The sequence below is a fragment of the Scyliorhinus canicula genome, chromosome 1 (assembly GCF_902713615.1).
Source record: "Scyliorhinus canicula chromosome 1, sScyCan1.1, whole genome shotgun sequence".
NCBI lineage: Eukaryota > Metazoa > Chordata > Chondrichthyes > Carcharhiniformes > Scyliorhinidae > Scyliorhinus > Scyliorhinus canicula.
In genome coordinates this window covers 82,029,988-82,057,039 of record NC_052146.1, presented here as the reverse complement: position 1 = coordinate 82,057,039, position 27,052 = coordinate 82,029,988, and the positions used below count along the sequence as shown (strand labels likewise).

Genomic DNA, 27,052 nt, shown 5'->3' with positions numbered 1-27,052 from the left:
TTCTGTTGTAATTGTTTTCATATGAATGCCTTTTGATGTGTTTATTATACTTGACAGATGTTATAAAACTGGTTATAAGTGATAGGCACGATGGCAGAGCGGTTACCACTGCTGCCTCACAATGCCAGAAACCAGAGTTTAATTCTGGCCTCAGGTGACTGTGGAGTTTACACATTCTCCCCGTGTCTGTGTGGGTTTCCTCCGGATGCTCTGGTTTCCTCCCACAGTCCAAAGATTTGGAGGATTAGGTGGAGTTACGGGATAGGCGGAGGGAGTGGGCCTCGGTAGGGTCCTCTTTCAGAGTGTTGGTGCAGACTTGGTGGGCCGAATGGCTGCCTCCTGCATTGTAGGGATTCTATGAGAATGGGTGTCTCTCTTCACCTCTCCCTATCGATGATGTTTTGGAACAGAAGTTTGGAGTCTGAGAGTGAAGTGTCCGGGGGGGGGGGGGGGGGGGGGGGGGGGTCGGGTCGGGAGGGGGGGGGGGGGGGGGGTGGTCGGGTCGGGTTGACGTTGATCCTGAGCTGCTGCGACCTGTCTGGTAGTGGTACATGAATTTTAGTTGCTGTATCTATGCTCTGGATATATATTAACATTACCTGTCTAATATTTTCGCTAAAGGAGCACGGACGAATTCAAGCCTCTGAAATTGTACCTTCTATGCCTGTGGCCATGTGGCCATCCACCATGTTTGTGCGGGGCGGCCTGGGGGAGGGCGGCCACCGTGCATGCGCAGGTTGGCACCGGCCCAGCATGCGCGGGACCCGAGTCTTTTACGCGGCGCCGGGTCTCGGATGGCGCCCCCTAGCACATGGCGCCCCGGGCGACTGCCCGAGTAGCCGGTACCTTGAGCCGGCCCTGGCTGTGCGAGTCCATGGTCAGTATCTTTCCTTGTCTATAACAGACTGATGATGATTAAAACTTAACTTCCTGATGATTGCCGTTCAATTGTTGGAAAGGGGGAGATTTTTTTTTTTTTTGCAAGACCATAAGAAATAGGAGCAGAATTAGGCCACTCATCCCATCGAGTCTGCTCTGCCATTCAATCATGGCTGATATGTTTCTCATCCCCATTCTCCTGCCTTCTCCCCATAACTCCTGATTCCCTTATTAATCAAGAACCTATCTATCTCTGTCTTAAAGACACTCAGTGATTTGGCCTCGAGTTCCACATATTCACCACCCTGGTTGAAGAAATTCCTCCTTCGCCGTCGTCTTCATCGATGACGTGTTGAAGGCTGCGAAGATGTCGTAGTTACTCCACCCCGGGGAAGTACTGGACGACGAAGGGTTCTCTGTCTGTTGTGTCCCATGTTTGTCTTCTGAGGAGGTTGGTGCATATTTTTTGCTGTGGCGTGTTGGAACTGTCGATCGACGAGTCGAGTGCCATATCCCGTTCGTACGAAGATTCATGTCGCATTACATTCACCCCCCACCATCTGGCCTGGGCTTGTGAAATCCTACCAACTGTTCTGGCTTGAGACAATTCATACCTCTTTAACCTGTGATTAGCCCTCTCTCCAGTTGCTCCGTCTGGACCTGTGGACTTAATTACCTGCAAAGACTCGCATTCAAAGTATCGTATTCATCTTTGACTTTGTCTATATAAACGTTTCTGGAACCCACCTCTTCATTCACCTGAGGAAGGAGCAGTGCTCCAAAAGCTAGTGATTCGAAACAAACCTGTTGGACTTAAACCTGGTGTTGTAAGACTTCTTACTGTGCTCGCCCCAGTCCAACGCTGGCATCTCCACATCATGGCTTGGAGGAGTCCCAGAGGTTACGGGTGCAGGAAATGGTGTCGGCAAAACGTGGCACTGAGGCCAACACTGCTCAAGTGGCGACTGCAATGAGAGCCTGATGCACAACGTCAGCATCATTAGTGAAGCTGTCCAAGGCGTCACGCAGTCGGTGACAGTCATGGCTGAGGGTCTTGGCAGAACGTCCGACCCGCTGGGGGATATGACCCAGTACCAGGTCAGCCTTGACAAAGTTCTGCGGGATATATGCTCTCAGATGGGCATGGCCGAGGCACTGCGGGGCTTGGCCCAGTCACAGGTGGGCATTGCCGAGGCGCTGCAGAACATACCCAGTCACTGAGGAGCATCGGCGAGAACGTCGACAATATGGTGCGGACCGTGGGGAACTGCTAGGGCTGGCAGAACCAGATGATGCAGGGGCAGCCGGGGCTCAAACCATCCAAAGCTGAAGCCGAGGGTCCTATGGACACTGACCAGAAGGAGGGGGTGCTGAGTGCCAGCCCGGACCCATCCCATGGCGTGGCGAAGGTGGCCACCAGATCCCTTGAGTTCCATCCCTCTGATGAGACTGCATCTCAAGGTCTGCACACGGGACAGGGCGGCACAGCTGTGAGTGGGATTTGTACAACACCTTTTTGCACAACCATTATGATGCCTGTCACTTTCTTCCGCAATGGGGCTGACCTCCGGACCCTTGCCCATCTCTCCAGGCAACTCCTCTCTCCCCATGGTGCTTACCCACCCTCCGGCTGTGGACATGTCCTCCGAGCTGTGTCCCATCCCCAGGATGTTCGGAAGTTGGCTGCTGCATGTTCCGTAGTGTTCAGGCAGTGTCCAGGCATTAGGGTGTGATTGGGATGCTAGGCAATGACCCCCATGGTCATTGGCCCACCCATGGGAATCCACTTGGGTTGTGTGAAGTGCTCACTTAACTACAATTGCCAATTCCCTATCAGCAATAGCCTTCAGTTGCACAGCCAGAGGCCTCAGTAGTCGTGGGGGTTATGAGTGGTTGTTGGGGCAGAGACAAAGGTTGCCCCCGGAATGGGTACACAGCCAGGGGTTGGCATGGTGGTGCCACAAGCGGTTGCCCCACCCCCAACCCTCCCATGACAGCCCATCACTGCGGAGGTTCCCCCACCCCCAGCCGACCCTCATCCCCCTTCGAGCACTGGGGTAGCAATCCCAGCACCCCCATGCTCTGCCTGTGAGCGAAGGTGGCTACTCACCTCCTCGGCTCATCACAGAAGCCCTTCTGCCAGGTTCACATTTTTCAAAAGGAGTACTAATTGGCGCCAATGTGAGTATTTGCTGGGGATGCCGCTGATCGACAGAAGGCCGTTGGATATGGGGTGGTTCGAGTTAATTGTATGGAAATTGGGCTTGAGTGATGGTAATTGGTTTCTCGCCACACTATGGCGAGATCCCAATTTCGCCTACGGGAGTGGGCCGGGTGCATCCCAAACTGTTTGGCACCTGGCGTGGATCTCATTTTTGGTCTCTCCCGCTATTCACCAGCCTCGTTTCGCGGAGTCTGCACATCCTCCGCATGTCTGTGAGTTTCCTCCAGGTGCTCAGGTTTCTTCCCAGTCCCGAAAGACGTGTTGTTAGGTAATTTGAACATTCTGAATTCTCCCTCCGTGTACCCGAACAGGTGCCGGAATGTGGCGACTAGGGGCTTTTCACAGTAACTTCGTTGTAGTGTGACAATTAAGATTATTATTATAATGAGGCCAGAGAATTGCACCCTTTACATTTAATCAACGCCCAGTTTGTGTGACCACAAAACCATTTTTCTCCACTTCTGCAAACAATTTCCTGGAAACTGCCATGACTCATTGTGAGGGAATCAAACCGTTTCAAGCTTCTACCGTGGGCCTCACGGTAGCATGGTGGTTAGCATCAATGCTTCACAGCTCCAGTGGTCCCAGGTTCGATTCCCGGCTGGGTCACTGTCTGTGTGGAGTCTGCACGTCCTCCCCGTGTGTGCGTGGGTTTCCTCCGGGTGCTCCGGTTTCCTTCCACAGTCCAAAGATGTGCGGGTTAGGTGGATTGGCCATGCTAAATTGCCCGTAGTGTAAGGTTAATGGGGGGATTGTTGGGTTACGGGTATACGGGTTACGTGGGTTTAAGTAGGGTGATCATTGCTCAGCACAACATCGAGGGCCGAAGGGCCTGTTCTGTGCTGTACTGTTCTATGTACCCCAGGTTGGTGGTTGGCTCCCTGGACAACAAAGGTCACACAGTGAGGGAATGGCTGCTTGCTTAATTGTGCCAGACAGCATTATTATAGCAGCCACTTTCACACCAGGACAAACCTGAGCAGGCCTTTAAAAAAAATGCAGTTTTGATGTGTTGAAACTTGCACACTGCAATACTCTCCTGCTAGGGTGTCAGTGGATTACACATGAATCATCCAGAGCTTGGTGAAGTAAGAGGTGGAGCCACTGACCTCAGATGTGAGAATGAGGGGGACAATGGTGGAAATAATGAGGCATGCCTGGGCACCTGGATAATAGAGGTACTTCTTAGAAACGTTGAAGCTAGTTACATGGGTGGATTTGGACAACTTTAAAAGGACACTAGAAAATGCAATCTGCCAAAAAGCTGACAGTATCTTGGGACTGGTTCCTGAAACACTTTATAAATGCCACCACCATGGTGCACAACAAAAGGAGTTGTATGACGTAGCTTGCTTTCTTCAGTTAGATATATCAATTGCCTGTTAGTTCATCTTTGATCAATGTTGACTTCAATTTGTATGTTCTAGTAAAAGTCTTAAAAAATATTGTCCTGCCTGAATCCAGGCTCGAGTGCCAGCAGAAACCCACTGCTTCCGCAGCACAGCACAATCACACAATAGCGGCAGAGTCTAATCATGTTCTTGACCAGCACATGCACATTGAGGAGCCCAGGATAGTTTTCCTCTTTCAGGGCCTCCACTGCATTAACTGGTTGTATCAGCTAACTTGGCAAAAAGCAGAAACCAAATCTGTATAACACGTGTCACCAGAACATCTAAGAAGTTTTTAAAATAAAAAACTAAGCACTTCCATCTTAAGTGTGCAGGGACAAAGTAAAAAGAGGAAATAAGGAGAGACATTGTAAAGTTAAAGAAAACCCAAATATGTGTTACTAATATAGTAATGGTAAAAGATTAGTTAAGGAAAAGGTGGGCCTATCAGAGATGTCGAAGGGAACTTGTGTGTTATTGCAGAGGCTATGGGAAAGATTTTAAATGAATATTTTATCTCCCTGTTTACAAAGGGTGATGCAGATATGGTAGCCCAGTAGGAACAGTGTAACTACAAGGAGAGATTGAATAAATTGGGGTTATTTTCCTTGGAACAAAGACGGCTGAGGGGTACAAAATTATGAGGGAAAGAGAGAAGAGTGGACAGGATAAAATTGTTTCCTTTGGTGGAGAATTCTAAAACCAGGAGATATAGATTCAAGATTAGTGGCAGAAGGTGTAGGTGGGACATGAGGAAGAACCTTTTTACACAGAGGGTAGTGGAAATCTGGAATTCCTTGCCAGAGTTGGTGGTGGAGACAGAGACCTTAAATTATTTTTAAAAGTATCTGGGTGTGCACCCTAGGTGCTGTAAACTGCAGGTTTATGAGATTAGAAAGGGCACCTGGGTGTCCCTGGCCTGGCATGGACAGGATGGCCTTCTGTACTGTAACTTTTCTCTGGTTCAAAATTTTACCCAATTGTAAGAATAGGTATACTCAGTAGAAAATACTTATTGCTGCTACTTTAATGTAAAATACACACCCACATGCTAAGCTAATTCTACAAGTGTAGGTGTTCATCTACTGGGTAAGGGGTTAGTATTTAAACAGATGTTACTTTTTCACATTTCGCATCTCTTCCCACCAACTGTTATGGACAGAAGACCAGATTGACTGGAGAATAGAAAATAGTGTGATTGACCCTAAACTGGCCTTGCAAGCTATTCCGTTCTAGGGCAATTCTAGTGGAATATGTAACAAATGCTGCTGTGCCAGTGAGACCCACATCCCATGAAGAAATAAATAAAAAGGAGTAAAGGGAAATAAAGGTTATGTGTAATATATGATTTTCATGTAGAGAACAACGAATGAGAGGTGGAGCTGCTGAGAAAAAAACATGGTAATGCAGTAGGACTCATTGATAATAACACTATGTTAGGTGAAGTAGTTACATTCACAAAAGGTACAGCATATTAGAGCCAGTCAGGTTGTTAGGCAAGGTCATCAAAGGTTATTAGGGGTAAATGGGGAATGTGGAACTCAACACAACCAGATCAGTCATGATCTTACCGAATGCTGGAGCAGGCTAGTGGGGCCGAGTGGCCTACACCTGCTCCTATTTTTATGTCAGGAACTTGACCCAACCTTGCTTAGGCAGTGTGAACAGTCAAGGCAACATCTAATGAATCTGTTGGACTGAGTGCTTTCAGTAGTAGTCCAATGTAATTGGGTGTATTGTTCCTTTAATAAAGATGTTGCAGTATTTCTAGTACTGAAAGCTGTATGAAGGGCAAAGTACTATCCTATTAACCCAACTGTACTCTGCATGAAAATCACAACCTTTATTCCCAACAGATTTATATAAAGTATGAATCAAAGAGAAAAAATGATCTTGATGTTTCTGACACACATTGCAACATTAAAATCAGCAATATCACCAGGGCTTGCTCCCAAATGTTTAAGAGTAGGAGGTTATTTCAAAAAGTTTGAAACTATTTTTTGATTAATTGTCAGAATTTGCCATTCCTCCAGAGGCAAATGAAGTTAGAGGGCAGGATCCAGTTTGCCAAATTCTTTTCCATTTCTGTTCCAAACAGCTTGCTCCCTTTTACCTGGGATGAGTGAACCATCAGCTCTGGGTTGGATTTAGCCTGGGTCTAAAGCCCAGATACAGACCCGACAGATTCCTCACCTCACTTTCCTGAAACTTCCAACTCTCGCTGGCGCCATTCTTCATGGACAGTGAACGTCAGCAAAATATTCCACATTGCATACAGGGTGTGAGCCTACACAGTGTGAGCCTACACAGTAACAGCAGCTCTCAGTCTGTGTTGAATACTGCTCGTGTATTAAGATTCTCTCGGGTTACAATGGACTTACACACAAATGAAAAAGTTCAAAGCTCTTCTGCCGAGAATAAAACTCAAAGATATTCTGGAATTTGTCCATGATGGTGATGCAATAACTGATAAGTTAGCATTTTAATTGCCATAGTCAGAAATCAAAAACCGTGAATGGACCACAATCTCTACATAAAATAAAAATATTAAAAATCAACTCTCTTCAGTTCAATAATGTCCAGTCTCTCGACAGAATGTGAAGTATCACTGTCTTGCGTTAAGGCTCTGTTCATTCTGGCCCGAGTCTTTGCCCCTGACCCCAGTTGAATCCCCCAGGCTGATCTTCAGGCAGCACATTGTAATTGGGATCTTCCTCTGCGACATCAAATATGGCCTTCCTGTAATTTGGAGAGGAGCAGGAAACAGACTTACATAGTGCATGGAAATTATGATAAAAATCTCGACTACTGTGGCAGTATCCAATACAGCAGAGACTCTAAGCCCCAATAGTAATGGTGCAGCAGGGCATTTGCATTATCAGATTAACTGATCAGGCACAACAGGTTATTGGTTGTACATATTCAGTCTGAAATAAGATCACTACTAGAAAGGCACTCTCGCTAATACACAGGAACAACTGCCAAAACATGAAACCCATCAGTTGATTCTTCTAAGCTGACTGCATTGGGTGTGGTTATTATAGCTGGAGGGTTGTGAATACTGTACTGTAATAGATTTGAAGTCAGTTCTGGGGTACATGTACCAACCGTGTGTGGTAGCAGGAGCCTGAGGTCAATGCTGAAATAGCAGTGGAAAAGCCACAATTGGCCTCAGTAACTTTGGGATATGTAGCAGGAAAACCAAGACAACCTGGTGCTCACTCAGGGCACAAGGTCCAGTTTGGCTGTAATGTTACTGAAGAGATTGTTAGCACAGTGTTCAGAGGGAGAACTCAGGACAGGATATGAGAATACAGCAAGTGACATGAAAGCCTAACGCAGCATCAGGCAGCAACCTTCAGAACAGGTTAGAAAATAAAATTAACTGAAGCCAAATAATTGAAATTATGGAAAGGTAGAACAATGATTGCTTCTTGGAGTGAAGGGGATTTACTCCCTTGCTCGGCCAGCTCCATTTTGACAAATTTCTTCATTGTAACAGAAATGGTGTTAAATTCTAAACGAGAGAGAGAGAGAAGACTTACAGAAACCCGGGAGTCACCAGCAACTTCACTCCTCCCGGCTGATTTGGGAATACATCTTCCAGGAAGTAATATATATGGCCAACTGCAATCCCTGTTTCAAAGAGGGAGAGAATACAGATTTCAGTCTACTCAGGGTCTGATATTGATTCCATTGGCAGAATGATTTGACACTGTAGAGATGGGGAGGGAGTAGGATTAGATAGTACATTTGTACCTCACACACAACAGATTACATTTATGACCCAGGACATGATTCACTGTTAGTTTGCACTTTGAAATTCTTCCATTCATCAGCCCACGCTCCCCTGCATTCTTCCTCCCTTCCCCTCACTCCACTCTCCCCATTCCTCACTCTAACAATGCCTCTCCTGACCCCCTGGATATATGCACACACAGATCACATTGGAAGTCAAGGTAAGAAAAACAGAAAATGCTGCAAATTCTTGGCAGGTCTGGCAGCATCATGGTGAGGGAAACAAGGTTAACATTTCAGATCCATGGCCTTTCACCAGAACCATCACAACCTGAACTTCTTGCTGCACAGATGCTGCCAGATCTGCTGAGTATTTCCAACATTTTTAATGCAGGTTTCCAGAATCTGGAATATTTTGCTTTTGGGAATTCCACACAGAGAACAATGAAACAAAATCTCTCCTTCCAAACTGCTGTTTAAATCAACATTGATGAAGTTTATTAAAATAAAAGTTTAGAGTACCCAACCTTCTTTTCCAACTAAGCGGCAGTTTAGCACAGCCAATTTACCAACCCTGCACATCTTTGAGTTGTGGTGGTGAGATCCACACAGACTCGGGGAGAATGTGCAAACTCCACACTGACAGTGACTTGGGGCCAGGATCGGGATCCTCAGCGCTGTGAGGCGGCAGTGCTAACCACTGTGCCGCACAGCGCATTGATGACGTTTAAGAGCAAAGCAATAGGCAGATTGATATCCCCCTTTATAATACTATTTTCAGAAACAATTCGCAGAATCTACTTTGAATCAGTTTCCCATTAGACATAAACAACGATTAATTCAATTAGACTCATCTGGGATGAACATGAACAACTTTGTAAATTCAAGCACTTCAATCTTACCCAACAAGTCAACGATGACAGAGTTGCCCAGAAGCAGTGAGAATCCCATCAGCACCCATGGTAAGAATGGAGCCTGAAAGTTTAGCAGCCCAAAGAAATTCATTCGTACAAATGGGTTCCTCCTGCTCCAGATGTACACCAGCATGATGGTGAAGGCCTGGCCCAGGAAGAACAAGCTTGCAAAGATTCCAAACAGCTGAGTATTAGAGTCAAGGGTCACTGGACAGGAAGAACAGGTTAGACACTGGGCTGGTTCTCATACAGTGAACTGCCTTACATTCAAGTGCATTTGATGAAAGCTAACCTTTTGCTTTGTTTGCTCATTGCTTGGTTCATCAGTCACTGAAAGTAAAAATGACCCCCTGTTTATCACAATGCTATTTAACAAACACAGAAGATGTCATTAAAAAAAAAAAGAGTAAAACTCACACTACCAGCCGCCCCCTCTGCTAACAGGCCAGCATTTCTTTGCTTTCCTGTGAATGGTTTATAAACTATTCCCGAGCTGTACAATTTTGTAAGCAGTCCCCAGGTACTGTGCATAGACATCTGCCAGGCCTTCGTTTTGCTTATTACTGCCGATGCTGGAATCTGAAATAAAAACAGAAAATACTGGACAATCTCAACAGGTCTGACAGAACCTGTGGAGAGAATAAGGAGCTAACATTTTGAGTCTGGATGCATAGGGAGTCATCCAGCCTCGAAACGTTAGCTGCCTTTTCTCTCCACAGATGCTGTCAGACCTGCTGAGAGTGTCCAGCATTTTGTTTTCATCCATTCCCCCTTCTGGAATGATGTGTACAGCTGAGCTCATCTTTCTGTGGGCCATTTGTGCTCACTCAGAAAGTTGCATCAAGTGGACTCCAGGTGAACAGCTACATCCAGACTACAATGCTGTCTAGCTCCTGAAAATTGGGAATTAATATTTAGTGATTTACAGGAAGTTCCTCTTTGGTGCTCTTCTGAGCCCAGCGTTTCACACTGCTGATTGGTCAATCACCCTGAGCCCAGTACATGCACTGGGAGAGGGAGAACTGGCCATGTTTCACTGCATTGGAATCATTTCCCTACATTGCAACAGTGACTAAACTTCAAAAAGTAGTTCATTTCACGTAGAGCATGCTGGGAGATCCTTGACTGTGATAGGCGCTATATAAATGTAAACCTTTCTTTTATTACAAACAACCCTGCTCTGAATACAGTACTTAGAACAAAGTGATCAAAAATTCAGCATGGTGGATAGTCAGGGAAGAGAGTTGTGATCCTCACTACACAGTCCACAGCAAAAAGTTCAGAATGATCTTCATCAGCTTAGAAATGAGGCACTCATCATTCTGAGAAGAAGAAAACATATAATGAAGCACTGTATGAGAAACCAACAATAATGACGACGGCAGCTATCAGGTACATTGCAAAAAGGATACGGTCATTAAAAACCCACCAAAAATAAACATGAGCAGAAAGTCAGCTGTCCTTCCCCTGAATGATCCTTCTTCAAGCATTCGACAATATCTGTATCTGGGACACTTGAGTGAAAGAAGACAGACTGCAATTCACCATCACATCCAATCCCACTGAAGTTGTGGGTATTCAACCCAAAACCCACCCAGCCCCCCCCCCCCCCCCCCCCTCCACCCAAGTTACCACACAAAACCAGTCACTTTACAGATACTAGGATTCAGAAATTACAGACACCGCATGGTATGATCCTGGATGCTATCCAATACTGTGACTGCCGGGGGGGGGGGTAACTGGCGAGGTTTGCAATTCTACTCTCCAACACTTCATTCTGCACCTCAACCATTCTGGGATGAGATCCATTAACCTATCCCACCAATGATTCACTCAAATGGATACTATTCATGCCTAAATAGGGAATGTTGGCCAGGATTTCAACTCTATGGGCCGCCCGATCACGTATAGCAAGAATCACTTAACACAGATATCAGGAGAAAAGATAGCTTACGGATATATCACAATCTCTGAACCAACAAGCTGACTTGGCATGGAGCCGAGACCCAAACAACATTCAATCAAGCACAAATTGGATTCAGTAAGATCTCAGTGGTTTCACTCCTTTAAACACACCCTTCAAATGTTCTGACTGCCAGCTGAAGGATGAAATTTCTGAAATGTGTACAGGAGAACATCCTTAACCAGAAGGTTCTCGTTCAACTGAATGAGATGAGGGAATGATGATGGGCGAAGAGGACCAAGTAAATGGAAAGAGTGATCATTGTATCATCAACTTTAGATTAGTAATCGAGGTGTAATGAACTCCAATTGGCTTTATTGGTTGGCCAATTGGAGTATGAGCTCCCTCAATGATAGCTCATTGAGGGGGCACATATAATCACCCGTGTAGGCTTTGTGAGCAGTCTTAAATTGACTGGACTGTTAGCAGCACTGTTTGTAGCTGCTCCTGTAATATCGTTATTGTAAATAAATATTGGTGTGGTGACGGAACTCCTGCCTCCCGTGGATTACTACAGTGGCGACGAGGAAAACTACGAATTTTGCAGAGACCAGCTGCCGCACTCGGAGGGTAAGCCTTGCCATTAAAAAAAATGCCGTTTTTTGGGAGGTTAGAGGCATTCGACCCGGCTATTGAGGACTGGTCCCAGTATGTGGAGAGAATGTGTTACTTCTTCCGGGCAAATTATATACTGACGGACGAAAGGAGACGGCTTATCCTGCTGTCGGCGTGCGGACCCTCCGCTTTCGCCATTATACGTAGTCTGACTTATCCCGATGCGCCGGACACGAAAACTTTCCAAGAAGTAACGGAATTGGTGAAAGAGCACTACGACCCAAAACCACCCCTCATTTTGCGTAGGTACAGATTCTACACAGCAAAGCGGGAAGACAGGGAGTCAGTCACGAATTTCTTGACCCGCCTGAGAAGGCTGGCGGAAAAATGTGAGTTCGGCCCGACGCTAAATGAAATGCTTCGGGACCGGTTAGTGTGTGGTATAAACGACCTCACAATACAGAAACTTCTGTTGGCGGAAACGGAGCTAGACTGCAGGCAGGCGTTACAGCTCGCACTGTCCCTAGAAAAGGCAGCAAGTGGGGCGCAGCAACTACAGGGCACGCCAATGGAGGTAGATACCTGTGAGCGGGACTACCACAATGGGTCCTGCTACCGGATAGCCGCTCTCAGGAAAAACCTGAGGAATAGAGGGAAAAAGGTACACCCCGCTCACTTCGGAGAACGACCCGGCGGACGACGCAGAGGTGACAGACCCAGACACGAGGAGCAGGAAGAAGCTCAGAGGAATGCCAGCTGCCAGGAATTCCTAGGACCTTGGGGGGGGGGGGGGGGGGGGGGTGTAATGAACTCCAATTGGCTTTATTGGTTGGCCAATTGGAGTATGAGCTCCCTCAATGATAGCTCATTGAGGGGGCACATATAATCACCTGTGTAGGCTTTGTGAGCAGTCTTAAGTTGACTGGACTGCTAGCAGCACTGTTTGTAGCTGCTCCTGTAATATCGTTATTGTAAATAAATATTGGTGTGGTGACGGAACTCCTGCCTCCTGTGCATTACTACAGAGGAGTATTTTTAACTGGAGTTTACAAAGAAAGAGGAAGCTGACAAAATATAAATATTTGGTAGAGGTAAATGGATGGGGTAAAAATTGATATGCAGGACATACTGGAAAGGCTTAAAGAGTGAATAAGTAAACTGGTCTGAATGGCTTACATTCCTCGGTCACTGAAGGGGGGGGGGGGGGGGGGGGGAGTGAGGGAGAGAGAGTGAGAAGAGATACCAGATGATTGAATAAAACACTTCCCCAAAAATTGGTGTAAGGACAGTCCTAACGTCAGTGGTGGGTAACGTTTTAGGAACAAGAATCAGGAGTGGGTTGAATTAATTAAAGAGAATCAGCAGAAATTGGTAAAAGAAACACTGAATTTCTCTAAACAAATTTAACATTTTGATGAAACAACAGAGACGGTTCATGAAGGGAATATGGTGAATGGTGTCTTACATGGATTTCCAGAAATTGCCAAAGTATCAAATAAGAGGCTGGTTAACCAAATTGATGCGCCTTAAACATACCTCTTTGACCAAGCTTTTGTTCCTGTCCTAATGTTATGTGGCTTGGTGTCATATTTTGTTTCATAATGCCTCTCTGAAGCACCTTGGATGTTTCATTATGTTAATGGTGCTATATGAATACAATAAGACGTCTTACAACACCAGGTTAAAGTCCAACAGGTTTGTTTTGAATCACTAGCTTTCGGAGCACAGCTCCTTCATCAGGCTCCTCGCCTGAGGAAGGAGCAGTGCTCCGAAAGCTAGTGATTCAAAACAAACCTGTTGGACTTTAACCTGGTGTTGGAAGACTTCCAACTGTGCCCACCCCAGTATCTCCACATCATATAAATACAAGCTGTTGTTGAGGATTTGCATTATCTATTCATAAATCCTTGTTTTAAATTGTTTAAATTAAAGGCATAATTAACACTAAATGTGACTCTTTCTTTCTCTACTATTCACAAACTAACCTAGTTCCAGTACCTGTTCATTCCTTATTTGGCACAGTTTGGTCAAATATCCCACAAGGCAATTCTCAGAGGAGTGGCTTCAATCCCAACCCCCTACACAAACTCTCCTCCATTCTGACCCATTGGGAGGCAACCCCTCTAACCCAGCTCTATACCTTCTCCACATTCGCTGCCCAGTAATAATACATTAGGTTCAGAAGACCCAAACCCCCTGCCTGCCTTCCTCTCTGTCGTGGCACCTTTCTAATTCTGGCCAGCTTTGGAGAGTGATATTGATTACTTTTAAGGATTTCAGATTGTGTGAAGTTAAATTTTTACTTTGGTTTTTCAATAAGTTGGTGCTGACTTTCATCGTGTTACTTTGACCCATCTTGTCCACACCGGCACGAGGACACCTACGTGCCATTTCTAATCTCACCTTCCTGCGCCCGGTCCAGAGGCCTGTAGATCCAGGCATTTTTTTTCTTCATTTTTAAAAAAAAAGTGTTTAGGGTCTCTACCTCCACCACCAACTCGGGCAGGGAATTCCAGACTCCCACTACCCTCTGCATAAAAAAGCTCTTCCTGATGTCCCCTCTATACCGTCTGCCACTTTTCTTGAATCTATGTCCCCTGGTTCTAGAATTCTCCACCAAGGGAAACAATGTTATCCTGTTCACTCTATCTCTTCCCCTCATAATTTTGTACACCTCGATAAAGTCACCCCTCAGTCTTCTTTGTGCCAAGGAAAATAACCCTGACCTATCCAATCTCTCCTCATACACTTTTCTAGACTTTTCTACACTTCTCAAGCCCTGGCAACATTCTTGTAAACTTCTTCTGCGCTCTCTCCAGAGCAAATATGTCCTTCCTGTAATGTGGTGACCAGAACTGCACACAATACTCCAGTTGTGGTCTCACCTGTATTTTATACAATTCTAACATTATATCCTTACTCTTATATTCTATACCTCTTGCCAATGAAGGAGAGTATGCCATATGCTTTCTTTACAACCTTGTCTACTTGACATACTGCTTGTACACCAAAATCTCTCACTTCATCTACCTCTATTAGTATATTCCCATTTATTGAATATTCCCTATAACTGTTTGACTATATATACTCCCTATAACTGTTTGACCTATATATTCCCTATAACTGTTTGACTTATATATATTCCCTATAACTGGTTGAATAACCTTTGCAGTCTCTGTCCTCAGTACAGTTCATTCAAAAATAAAAACTTAGGTCCATAACCTCCAGGCTATGGGGCATTTTAACTGGAGGGTTCACAAAGATAACCCACCCAAGCCCCAGAATCCCCATGTAAGGATTGCCAGCAATTTCCTGGAAAGATCAAACTTCCATTGAGCAAACACCCTGCAATGGGAACCATCTGAAACTAAAATAAAACTCCCACACACTGACCAACCTCCTGACCACCTAAGCCACCCTACACCACCTGCCCCAACACCACCACACCTACCCATTAATTTATACGCTTACCCTCTCTCTAGCTTCTCAAAGTGGGTGGACCTTTAAACCTACCTGCTTTTCAACAACCTCCTTACCTAGGGCTCTGCTGCCCTTGGCACAGGTGTTAGGGACCCACTTCACTACACAGTTTTCACCTGACACGAGTCAGAAGGTTGGGCGAGAAAGGAGCAGCTTAAGTTCCAGGTAAAGAGGGCGGCACAGTGGCACAGTGCTGCCTCACGACACAGAGGACCCGGGTTTGATCCCTGCCCCGGGTCACTGTCTGTGTGGAGTTTGCACATTCTGTGCGGGTCTCAGCTACAACCCAAAAAGATATGCAGGGTAGGTGGATTGGCCACACTAAATTGGAAAAAAAGAATTGGGTACACTAAATTTATTTTTTTTAAAGTTCCAGGTAAACAAAGAGCAGATTCGAATCCGACTGGGATCAACACTCCTTGGAAAATTCCTGATTTAGAAAGACAACTCATTTCAGTTTCCTTCCTGACTTGAAAACATCAACTTTATTGCAATAAAACTCCATGTGTTGACTAGCCTGTGATATTTTGGCTTTCTATGTCAGCCTAAACAACGAATTGTGCCAACCTATTCTACCACAGGAATATCACACTCAAGCCCTCATCCTTTCCTTACCCAATTTCCACCCTAGGAATTGCAGGATTTTACAGTGTAGGAGTCACCAAATCACCCTGTGTGCCTGCTCGTTTATCTCTTTTAAAAAAACACTGATGGGGCAGCACGGTGGTGCATTGGATTAGCCCTGCTGCCTCACGGCGTCGCGGTCCCAGGTTCGATCCCGGCTCTGGGTCACTGTCCGTGTGGAGTTTGCACATTCTCCCCGTGTTTGTGTGGGTTTTGCCCCCACAACCCAAAGATGTGCAAGGTAAGTGGATTGGCCATGCTAAATTGCCCCTTAATTGGAAAAAATGAATTGGGTTCTCTAAATTTATTTAAAAAAACACTGATTAAATAGAATAATGCTGCAACTGGGGGAGGATGAGGGGGAGCGGTGGAGGGGATAGAGTGATTGTCAGGTCCTCCTGGGTAATTGAGTAAAGGTGGGCTAAATAGTATTCCTCATCAATAATAATCTTCTTAATGGGGAAATGAAGGAAAATCTATTTCCACTGGGATAAGAGAAATGTTTTCATATGTGAAGACATTGATGTCAAAACTTTACCAAAGGGGTGGTAACAGAAGCAGAGAATTTTGCACGTACCTAGTGAAGATTAAACATTTGAAGTTGGGCAATGGGTTTAGTTTGGGGATTGATGCAGGGCTACGGAGAGACAGTGAGGCAGTGGGATTAATTTGGGATTGATACAGGGCGATGGGGAGAGAGCGGGACAGTGAGATTAGTTTGGGGATTGATACAGGGCTGCGAGGAGACAGCGGGCCACTGGGATTAGTTTGGGATTGACACAGGGCTATGGGGAGAGCGCGGGGAGTGGGATTAGTTCAGGATTGATACAGGGCTATGAGGAGAGAGCGGGGCAGTAGGATTAATTTGGGATTGATTCAGGTCTGTGGGGAGAGTGCGGGGCAGTGGGATTATTCTTGATTTGCTCGACAAAGAGCCAACACAGCTTGATGAGTCGAATGATTTTTGCTGTAATGTAAATTCATAGGGTACTAATTTAATTGGGTTAGAAGGTTACTAGGGTATTAATTAATAGGGTTACAGTGTTAACAGGTTACAGGGTTAACCAGGGATTAATTTAATAGGATTACAGGGTTATTGGGAGGGTTTAATTTAGTAGGTCACAGGGTTAACAGGTTATTAATTTAATAGGGTCACAGCGTTAACCAGGCATAATTTTAATCGGGTTATAAGGTTAACAGGGTTTTATAGGGTTTCAGGGTAATGCTCTTATGACCTTGTTCTATCTCATTTATCAAAACAATTGCAGGAAACCATTAATTACTGTGTGACAAGTTTACTAAGGCAGTTTCCACTATAAATATGGACAAAGAAATTTAGAATAGAACATTAAAATAAACGGAGATTTGTGACTTTAAAAGATTGAATTCCAGTGTCCTTCAGTTACCTCCCCTTGCAAACCCACTTTACATGAAGGTTACGCTAGGGTTGTACCTACCCCCCACGCAGTCACCACAGGAGGTAGACTGGTTAAAAAATTATCAAAGGCCGTAACCTCAAATATTCACACGTTTTCTCCTGTGCAAATAACATTTAATTACAGGTCAAGGACAGAGCAAGTTCATGCAGAAACTTCCAATAATGACAGTACAAGAACAAAGCTGAAGCTTATTGAGAGTTTGTGCTGCTTCTGCTGCCTAGGAGCACGAGGGTGGACAGAGCAGGCACCTTACACCTGGGTAGGATGCTTTTTCAGAGGGTCAGTGCAGACACAATGGGCCAAAATGGCCTCCTTCTGCACTGCAGGGATTCTATGTATACAATAGGTTTCTATGTGTCAGGTGTGGCTCAGTCAGCAGCACTCTTACTTTGGAGACAACAGGTTTCATTCAAGTCTCACTCCAAGGCTTCAGCACAAATACCTAGACTGACACTCCAGTGTCGTACTGGGCGAGTGCTGCACTATTGGAGGTGTGACCTTTCAGTCAAGACTTTAAAGCGAGGCCCCACCTGCCCTGCTCTGGTGGATGTAAAAGGTCTCACAGCACTATTTGAGAGCAGAGTTATCCACATTTCCGACATTACAACAATGACTGTATTTCAAAAGTACTTCACTGGTTGTGAAGTGATTGAGATGTCCAGTGGTCGAGAAAGGTGCTGTAAAAACAGAGTTCTTATGGAAATCAGAATGAAGTAATGCCAATATGTTAAAATGATTCAATCCTTTGGTTAAGCCCGCAGGTCACAGGAAGTTCAAGGATATTAAAGACATGATAGCTCACCGTTCAGATGGCTCCAAAAGTGACCTAGTGGAACCAGATGATCACCGCTTCCAAATGCTACCAGAATGCATGAGCAGAATTTAGCCACACCAGCAGTCGGGGTTCTGTGATTAAGCTCAGTGAGAAGTGAAACAATCACCTTCGATCAATTTGAACAGGTTAGGGCTTTTTCTCTCGAAAAAAAGAGATGATCTAATGGAGGCCTTTAATTAGGTCTTAGATTCAATAGGGTAAATGTAGAAATGTGGTTTCCATTTACAGACACGATCAAAACCAGCGTTCATAAACATAGGATAGTGGCTAATAAATACAATAATGAATTATTTGAAAAATTACACAGAGTGGAACACACGACCACAGCAAATAGTGGAGATGAATATCAAAGATGCATTTGAGCTGAAATGAATGTCAAAGATGCATTTGATGGAAAGATGGATAAATACATCTGGGGGAAAGAAATAGAAGAATATGGCGGTGCAATGAGATGAGGAGCAGGTTGGGGGCACTCAATTTACAACAAATATCAGCACAAATCTGTTAGGATAAAAGGCTTGTTTCTTCTGCACTGGAAAATTCACTGAGGCTCCTTCGACAGCACCTTCCAAACCCATGACCACTATCATCCCGAATGACAAGGGCAGCAGACACATGGGAACACCATCCTTATTTGGAAATATATCGCCGTTCCTTCACTGTCGCTGGGTCAAAATCCTGGGAACTCCCTCCCTAACAGCACAGTAGGTGTGCCTACACCACATGGACTGCTGCGGTTCAAGAAACAGCTGATCACCAACTTTGAGGGTAACTAGGGATGGGCAATGAATGCTGGCCCAGCCAGTGATATCCAAATCATGTGAATGGATAAGATGTGAGATTCCAGCAGAGATCCGCTGGTAAGTAGTCATGAAACAGCGCACTGGAAGAGAAGAACATTGGACTGGACAATGATGCCCCCACAATCTTGACCAACTGCACTGGCCAATTTCACACCTAAGAAATGGCTACATTAGTCAGCTTCAGAGAGCTGGCATGAACTTGATGGGCTGAATGGCCTTCTTCTCTGCTGTGATGACTTGATTAAGTGCCCGATTAGCCAGACATGGTTTCTAACTGCTCACCAAATCTAGAGTCTTTTTCTTAAATAGCTTACATCAGAAGACAGATGGCATTGTTTTTAAAGATAGTGAGCCCCCATTGATAAATTACTCCCAGCTATGCAATCACAGACACCAGACAAGACACGAGAATATTTCTAAAACTGTTTCAAAAGCACATTAAAAAATTCAAAGTGATAAGGTCTCCAGAAAGCGTTGTGCTGTCAAGGGCACATAGCCCACACAGGCTGCAGAACAGAAACCACAGCAGCTCAGCATTATCACATTACACACACGAGCCAAGATTGGAGAACAGCTGCAGACCACTAACAGCTTTCAGTCTCCAGCTGCCTTTGTGATCTCACCTGGGGCAAAGCCCACTCATTGAACTGTGTACAAAGTGAAGGCGTTTCATCCGGTCTAGAACTGGACTCGACAAGGAAGAGCCCAACTGTAAATCCTCACACACCTGAAGGGTATAAAATCTACAAAGTCTTTAAAGAAAGGTAGAGCATTCACATCTAGCCCAGGATCAATGCCTGAAAGCTTCACTCATAGGCAAGTCAGCTTGCAATCAAAGAAGTTCAAAGTTATCTTTAGGAAGTAGCCAATACCTGAAGCTGTGAGCACAGGCGAATAGGAAGATTTTTTTTTTAAACGCACACAATTTCAGATTCGCTGAAAGCTCCCTCCAGCAAGCCCCAGCATTGCAGTAAACTCCTAAACTGAGCATCCAAGTCGTGTAAAGTTTTTTTTTTTTGCAACCTCACTTCTACCATGTAAAGAATCAGCAGCAGAAACAGTGCTGCGTGCGATGCTCCAGCACAGCACCCATGCAGTCAGCTGGTATTTGGGTTTAGGGAGAGTGCGTATCCCACAGCACCATCAGACCCAGGTCAGAACTCAGACTGGGTCTGTGTGTAAAACCCAAATCCATGTGATACCCATTTTTCCAACACACAAAAGGATACAAAAAGATCATATTGAACAAAAAGCTAAATCCCAATGGTCCGAAGAAAAGAAAGTTGGTTAGTAACCTCCACACCTGCAACAAGATAAGAGAATACAAAAAAATAAATTAAATACACACATGCACACAATATAGGTTGAATAAACTTGACAAAATCTAACTTATTGAATTGAAGACGTTCACGGAGGTGAGATTTTCAGAGTGATAAGACTACGGATGGTGATGAATTAATATCAAACAAGAAAAAAATAATTATTACAGGGTTCAGAACTGATAATCAGATAAATAAATCTGAGGCCAATGTATCATGAAGTGTGGGGTAAAACATTTCTTAAACTTACTTGATATTTCTTGACTATCAAGTCAGGATTGAAGTAAAGCTGGAATGGGGTGATGAACTCCAGCTGCTGTGAAGAAACAAGAAAGAATTTACTGGCAGAGGCATCAAAAGGTGTAGCTTAAACACCAGTCCCAAAGCAGTAATACACGGGCATCATATTGAGAAAAAGAGGGAGAAGTCTGGAGATAGTCAGAGCTCAGGTACACAGCATGTAGCTTTATCACATCGGCATGATGGAGATGATTGTGGTTAACAGGTTAAGGCTCATTTTGATTATTTAGGACACAGGTGCGATGCGTACCAGAAGATTTAAAGTTATAAACCATGCTTTGTGGTGAGATAACTAACCTTAGCCAGTGCCTTGGGTTGTAGGGAGAAACCAGGATCAGCAAAGATTCTTTGCTGGAGAGTAGACAATTATAATAGCCCAGAGCAGTCAACTGGAATATCTGACCTAACCCATAAACTACAACTTGTCAACACACTCAGCGCCGGAGAGAAATGATCGGATAAGTACTGGAAATCGCACCCACTGCTTTCACTTCATTTGGCAGCATGAATGTTCTGGCTCCTGGGCAGCTCGGCAGCGCAGTGGTTAGCAGTGCTGCCTCATGGCACCGAGGTCCCAGGTTCGATCCCGGTTCTGGGTCACTGCCCGTGTGGAGTTTGCACATTCTCCCCGTGTTTGCGTGGGCTTCGCCCCCAGAACCCAAAGATGTGCAGAGTAGGTGGATTGGCCATGCTAAATTGCCCCTTAATTGGAAAAAAATATTTGGGTACTCTTGAAAAAAAAATGAATGATCTGGCTTAAAAATGTATTTCTCAATCAATGTCACCAAAACATATTTTCTGGTTCTTACCGTTCTGCGAATTGTGGAATCTGGCTCTGTACAAGATTATAACCATGTTCCTTAGGTCACAATAATGGCCATTACCTCAAATAGATACTTCAGCGACTGTAAAACACTTAGGAATGCCTTGGGGTCATGGATTGTACCTCAGATATCCAAGTCCTTTCTTTCATTAACCTTGGGCCTCGAGTTACCATCATTGGGAGAACAGAGGAGAGAGGTCACTCAGACATTTCCAATACCACCCACCGCACACGGCCAGCCCCGCGGCGGGGCCCGCCTCACACGGCCAGCCTGGCGGTGGGGTCCCACTCTCACACGGCCCGCCCCGTGATGGAGCACTGCCCCCACACGGCCAGCCCCGCGGCGGGGCCCCACTCTCACACGGCCAGCCTGGCAGTGGGGTCCCACTCTCACACGGCCAGCCTGGCAGCGGGGTCCCACTCTCACACGGCCAGCCCCGTGATGGAGCACTGCCCCACGCCCCCACACGGCCAGCCCCGCGGTGGGGTCCCACTCTCACACGGCCCGCCCCGTGATGGAGCACTGCCCCCACACGGCCAGCCCCACGGCGGGGCCCCACTCTCACACGGCCAGCCTGGCAGCGGGGTCCCACTCTCACACGGCCAGCCCCGTGATGGAGCACTGCCCCACGCCCCCACACGGCCAGCCCCGCGGTGGGGTCCCACTCTCACACGGCCCGCCCCGTGATGGAGCACTGCCCCCACACGGCCAGCCCCGCGGCGGGGCCCCACTCTCACACGGCCAGCCTGGCAGCGGGGTCCCACTCTCACACGGCCCGCCCCGTGATGGAGCACTGCCCCCACACGGCCGACCCCACGCCCCCACACGGCCAGCCCCGCGGCGGGGCCCCACTCTCACACGGCCCGCCCCGTGATGGAGCACTGCCCCCACGCCCCCACACGGCCAGCCCCGCGGCGGGGCCCGCCTCACACGGCCAGCCCCATGATGGAGCACCGCCCCTATACAGCCGTGCTGCCCCGCCCCACCAAACACAGCCAGCCCCGCGGCGGGGCCCCACCCCCACACGGCCGGCCCCGCCGCCCTCCCACACGGCCGCCCCCGCCCCCCGCCCCCCCTCCCACATGGCCGCCCCCTCCCACACGGCCGGCCCCGCCCCCCTCCCACACGGCCGGCCCCGCCCCCCTCCCACACGGCCGCCCCCGCCCCCCTCCCACATGGCCGCCCCCGCCCCCCTCCCACACGGCCGGCCCCGCCCCCCTCCCACACGGCCGGCCCCTCCCCCCTCCCACACGGTCGGCCCCTCCCCCCTCCCACACGGCCGGCCCCGCCCCCCTCCCACACGGCCGGCCCCACCCCCCTCCCACACGGCCGGCCCCACCCCCCTCCCACACGGCAGCCACAAGACGGCGCTCTGCCACCCACACCACCTCTCATTGGCAACAATGGGTATGGAATAAATATTAACATCACAACAATACCCAGATCATTTTGTTTTTAAAAAGAATCAGGACTGAGCCAATGAGAGTAACCAGAGGATGGATAGAAATGTTCACAAAGTTGCCCCGGTTTTGAATAATAAAATTGTTGAATGATAGCACAGGTTGCCATTTGGTCCATCACTTTGCAAATAAATTAATGTTTGTTTTACCTTTGTAGACAAACATTTGTAGAATCACAGAATCCCTACAGTACAGAAAGAGGCCATTTGGCCCATTGAGTCTGCACTGACCCTTTGAAAGAACACCCTATCTGGGCCCTATCACCTGCCCCGTAACCACACCCGAAGGGGCAATTTGCATTGTCCAATCCACCTAACCTGCACATCTTTGAACTGTGGGAGGAAATCAGAGCACCCGGAGGAAACCCATACACACACGGGGAGAAAGTGCAAACTCCACAAAGACAGTCACCCAGGGTGGGAATCGAACCTGGGACCATGGCGCTGAGACAACAGTGTTAACCACTTTGCCACCATGCTGCCCCATTCATACAGTTTCTATGAAAGCAGTGCTAACCACTGCACTACCATGCCACCCCATTTGTACAGTTCCTGTGAAAGCAGTGCTAACCACTGCGTTACTGTGCTGCCCCATTTGTATGGTTCCTGTAAAAACAGTGACAGTTCAACACAGAACTGAGGGGCTGTAGTTACAGCAATTTAGATGAGTTTTAAAGGAGTTAAACATTTCAACCTCAACCATCAGCTTAGGCACTACATTCCAGATGGCCACCTCTGGGTGAAAATATTTTTCGGCATGTCCCTTCTAATCCTGCTATCAATCACCTTAAATCTATGACCCCTGGTAACTGACTCCTCAGCTAGAGGAAATAAGTAATTCCTGCCCAACCTGTGTAGGCCTCTCATAATTTTGTACACCTCATTCAGGTCATCCTCTGTTCTAAGGAAAACAATCCCAGTCTATCCAATCTTTCCTCATAGCTGCAATTTCAAGCTCTGGCAACATTCTTGGAAATCTCCTCTTGCACTCTCTCCAGAGCAATCAAGTGCTTCCTGTAATATGGTGACCAGAATTGTACACAATATTCCAGCTGTGTCCTCACCAGCATTTTACACAGTTCCAGCATTACATCCCTGCTTTTGTATTCAATACCTCCCCAATAAAGGTGAGCATTCCATAGGCTTTCTTGACCACCTTTTCCATCTGTCCTGCCACATTCAAGCTTCTGTGGACATGCACTCCAGTGTCACTCTCTTCCTCAACCCCTTTCAATATCTTCCCCTTTATTGAGTGTTTCCTTACTTTGTCGCCCCTCCCCAAATCCACTACCTCACATTTTTTCAGATTGAATTCCATTTGTCACTTATCCTCCCACTAAACCAAACCATTGATATCAGTCTGGAGTCAACAGCTATTCTCTTCACTATCAGCTACACGGCCAATTTTTGTGTCATCTGCAAATTTCCCAATCATACCTCCTCCATTTTAGTCCAACTCATTCATATATACGAACTGCAAGGGCTCCAACGAGCCCCGTGGAATGCCACTGGAGACCACTTTCCATTCGCAAACATGCCCATCGACTATTACCCTTTGATCCGGTCACTGAGCCAACATGTCACCTTCCCCTGTATCGCATGAAAGTTTACTTTTCTGACCAGTCTGCCATGTGAGACATTGTCAAATGCCTTCCTGAAATCATGATGTGGAGATGCTGGCATTGGACTGGGGTGAGCACAGCAAGAAGTCTTACAACACTTGATTCAACTGAGGAGCTGTGCTCCGAAAGCTAGTGATTCGAAACAAACCTGTTGGGCTTTAACCTGGTGTTGTAAGACTTCTTCCTGAATGCAGTGTCGACAAGTGTAAGGGTTGGTTTAGCACAGTGGGCTAAACAGCTGGCTTGTAATGCAGAACAAGGCAGCAGCGTGGGTTCAATTCCCATACTGGCCTCCCCGAACAGGCGCCAGAATGTAGCAACTAGAGGCTTTTCACAGTAACTTCATTGGAGTCTACTTGTGACAATTATTGTTATTAGACCACATCTACTGCACTATCCTCATCAAACCTCCTTGTTACTTCCTCAGAAAAATTGATTAGTTAGTGAGACACATTATTCGCCTAATTAAACCATGCTGACTACCCCTGATCAATCCATGCCTCTCTAAGTCAGTGTTCTTCAAAGTCGGGGGTGCGACCCACGGGTGGGTCACGGGCGGGCGTCGGGAGGGTCACGGAGCCGTTGTCCGCGGCGCTCACGATCGCACAAATCCCCACGCAGCAGCTGGCTTTTCATAACACCGGCTGCAAGCGGCCGGGAACATGTCAAAAAAAAAATTCAGCAGCATTGCGCATGCGCACACGGTGATCGGAAAGCACGCACATTCCGCGAAGATGTTAAAAAAATTCGGCCGCATTGTGCATGCGCGCATGATGATCGGTGCACATGCGCAAATTGGGCACGCATGCGCAGTGCGGCAGCTATTTTTTTTAAACAGTTGCAGCTTTTTGTTTTACAAGTTCTGTACTGTTTTTTATTCATTTAATTTTTATTTTTTTCATTTATTTTATTCTTTTTTTTAACAGGTTGGGGGGGGGTGTTTATTTATTTTTCCATTTTTTTTAAACAAGTTCGGGGGGGTTTTATTCATTTTTTTCATGTATTTTATTCATTTTTTTTACAAGTTCGGGGGGGGGGTTTATTCATGTATTTTACTCATTTTATATATTTTTTTACAAGTTTGGGGGGGGGGGTTTATTTGATAAAATGTTACAGGAAAAAAATTCAGAACTTTGGACAGATGGAGACTCCATACTTTCCGACACAGGAAGGCTTCACCTTCTTCCAACAGGTTCCATTGGAGGAGCGTGTACGAGGGCCAAAGGGACCCAAAGCCATTTCCTCCATTTTTGTCAGCAGCAAAGAAGGTAAGAGAAAATGGTGGGTCGCGCAGGCTGGCCGACGTGGGTCGCGAAGGTCGGGTGGTTGGTAAAAATGGGTCCCCAGAAAAAAAGTTTGAAGAACACTGCTCTAAATGACAGTTTATCCTTTCTCTCAGATTTGATTCCAATAACTTAACGACCCCCAAAATCAGATTGACCGGCTGATAATTTTCTGTCCTTTCCCTCGCACTCTTTTGAAATAATGGTACATCATTCACAGACCTCCAATCCTCTGGTATCTCACCTGTACCTCGTGAGGATTGGACAATGATCCTCAGAGCATCTGTTATTTCCTCCCTGGCTTCCTTCAACACTCTGGATACAATCTATCTGTCCCTGGCGATTTATCCACCTTCCAGGATGTCAGTCCCTCCAGTACCCTCTCTCTCATTATGTTTATTATCTCTAATATTACACATTCCTCTTTCACCAGAAAATCTGCAACATCGCTCTTGTTGGTGATGACAGAGACAAAGAACTCACTGAGAACCCTGCCCACATCTTCAGCATCAATGCATTAGACACCATGTACATCATAGGTCCCACTTTTACCTTTGTTATCTTCTTGCTCTTAATGTACTGCGAAACCACCCCAGGATTTTCTTTGATTTTACCCGAGACTATTTTTCCCATATCCTCTCTTTGCTTTTCAAATTTCATTTTTTTGCGTCACCCCTGTATTTTCTATACTCCTCTAGGCTTTCTACTGTATTAAGCTTTTTCTGCTTCGTCTGTTTTAGCTACATATAGCTTTTACAACACAGAAAGAGTCCCTTCGGCGCATCGTGTCTGTGCCGGCCAGCTAGCACCTATCTATTTAATCCCATTTTCCAGCAATTGGTCCATAGCCTTGTATGTTACGGCGTTTCGAGTGCTCATCTAAATACTTAAATGTTGTGAGGGTTCCTGCCTCTACCACACATTCAGGCAGCGAGTTCCAGATTCCAGTCACCCTCTGAGTGATAAAGTGTTTCCTCAAATACCCTCTAAACCTCCTGCTCCTTACCATAACTCTATTCCCCTGGTTATTAAACCCTCAGCTAAGGAGAAATGTTTCCTCCTATTCACTATATTGATGCTCTTCATAATTTGTACACCTCAATCTGGTCCTCCCTCAGCCTTCCCTGCTCCAAAGAATACAACCCCAGCCTAACCAGCCTCTCAGAGTCTCCCCAAAAGCCTGGAATATTGAAGCCACTGGATTGTGAGCCCTCTGGACCGGTTTGTCATCAGAACTTTGCTAAGAGATAAGCAGTGAGTGGAGAGAGCAGAATCAAAGCTGAGGGAGATGGGACCTCGGTGTCTCACTGTGCTGCTGTGAGCAGTTATATCAGAGATTCCCCTGTATGTGCCTGGATTACCAGGGTGCTCTAGATTTGGCAGTACATTCATCCAGTTTC

The 27,052-nt window shown here is 46.3% G+C and overlaps 1 protein-coding gene across 1 annotated transcript in view; it reads right to left on the bottom strand.

Moving 5' to 3' along the window:
- Window positions 1-6,822: 6,822 nt before the first annotated feature.
- Window positions 6,823-27,052, bottom strand: part of LOC119964525 (derlin-2) — a 35,126-nt gene continuing 14,896 nt past the window's right edge. Inside the window, exons 2-7 of the mRNA XM_038794121.1 lie at window positions 20,415-20,480; window positions 20,075-20,148; window positions 10,559-10,652; window positions 9,135-9,330; window positions 8,040-8,130; window positions 6,823-7,233 (exon numbers count right to left, since the gene is read on the bottom strand). Of these exons, the coding sequence (XP_038650049.1) occupies window positions 7,125-7,233; window positions 8,040-8,130; window positions 9,135-9,330; window positions 10,559-10,652; window positions 20,075-20,148; window positions 20,415-20,480 (630 nt within the window). The 3' untranslated portion in view covers window positions 6,823-7,124. The remainder of the gene's footprint in view (window positions 7,234-8,039; window positions 8,131-9,134; window positions 9,331-10,558; window positions 10,653-20,074; window positions 20,149-20,414; window positions 20,481-27,052) is intronic.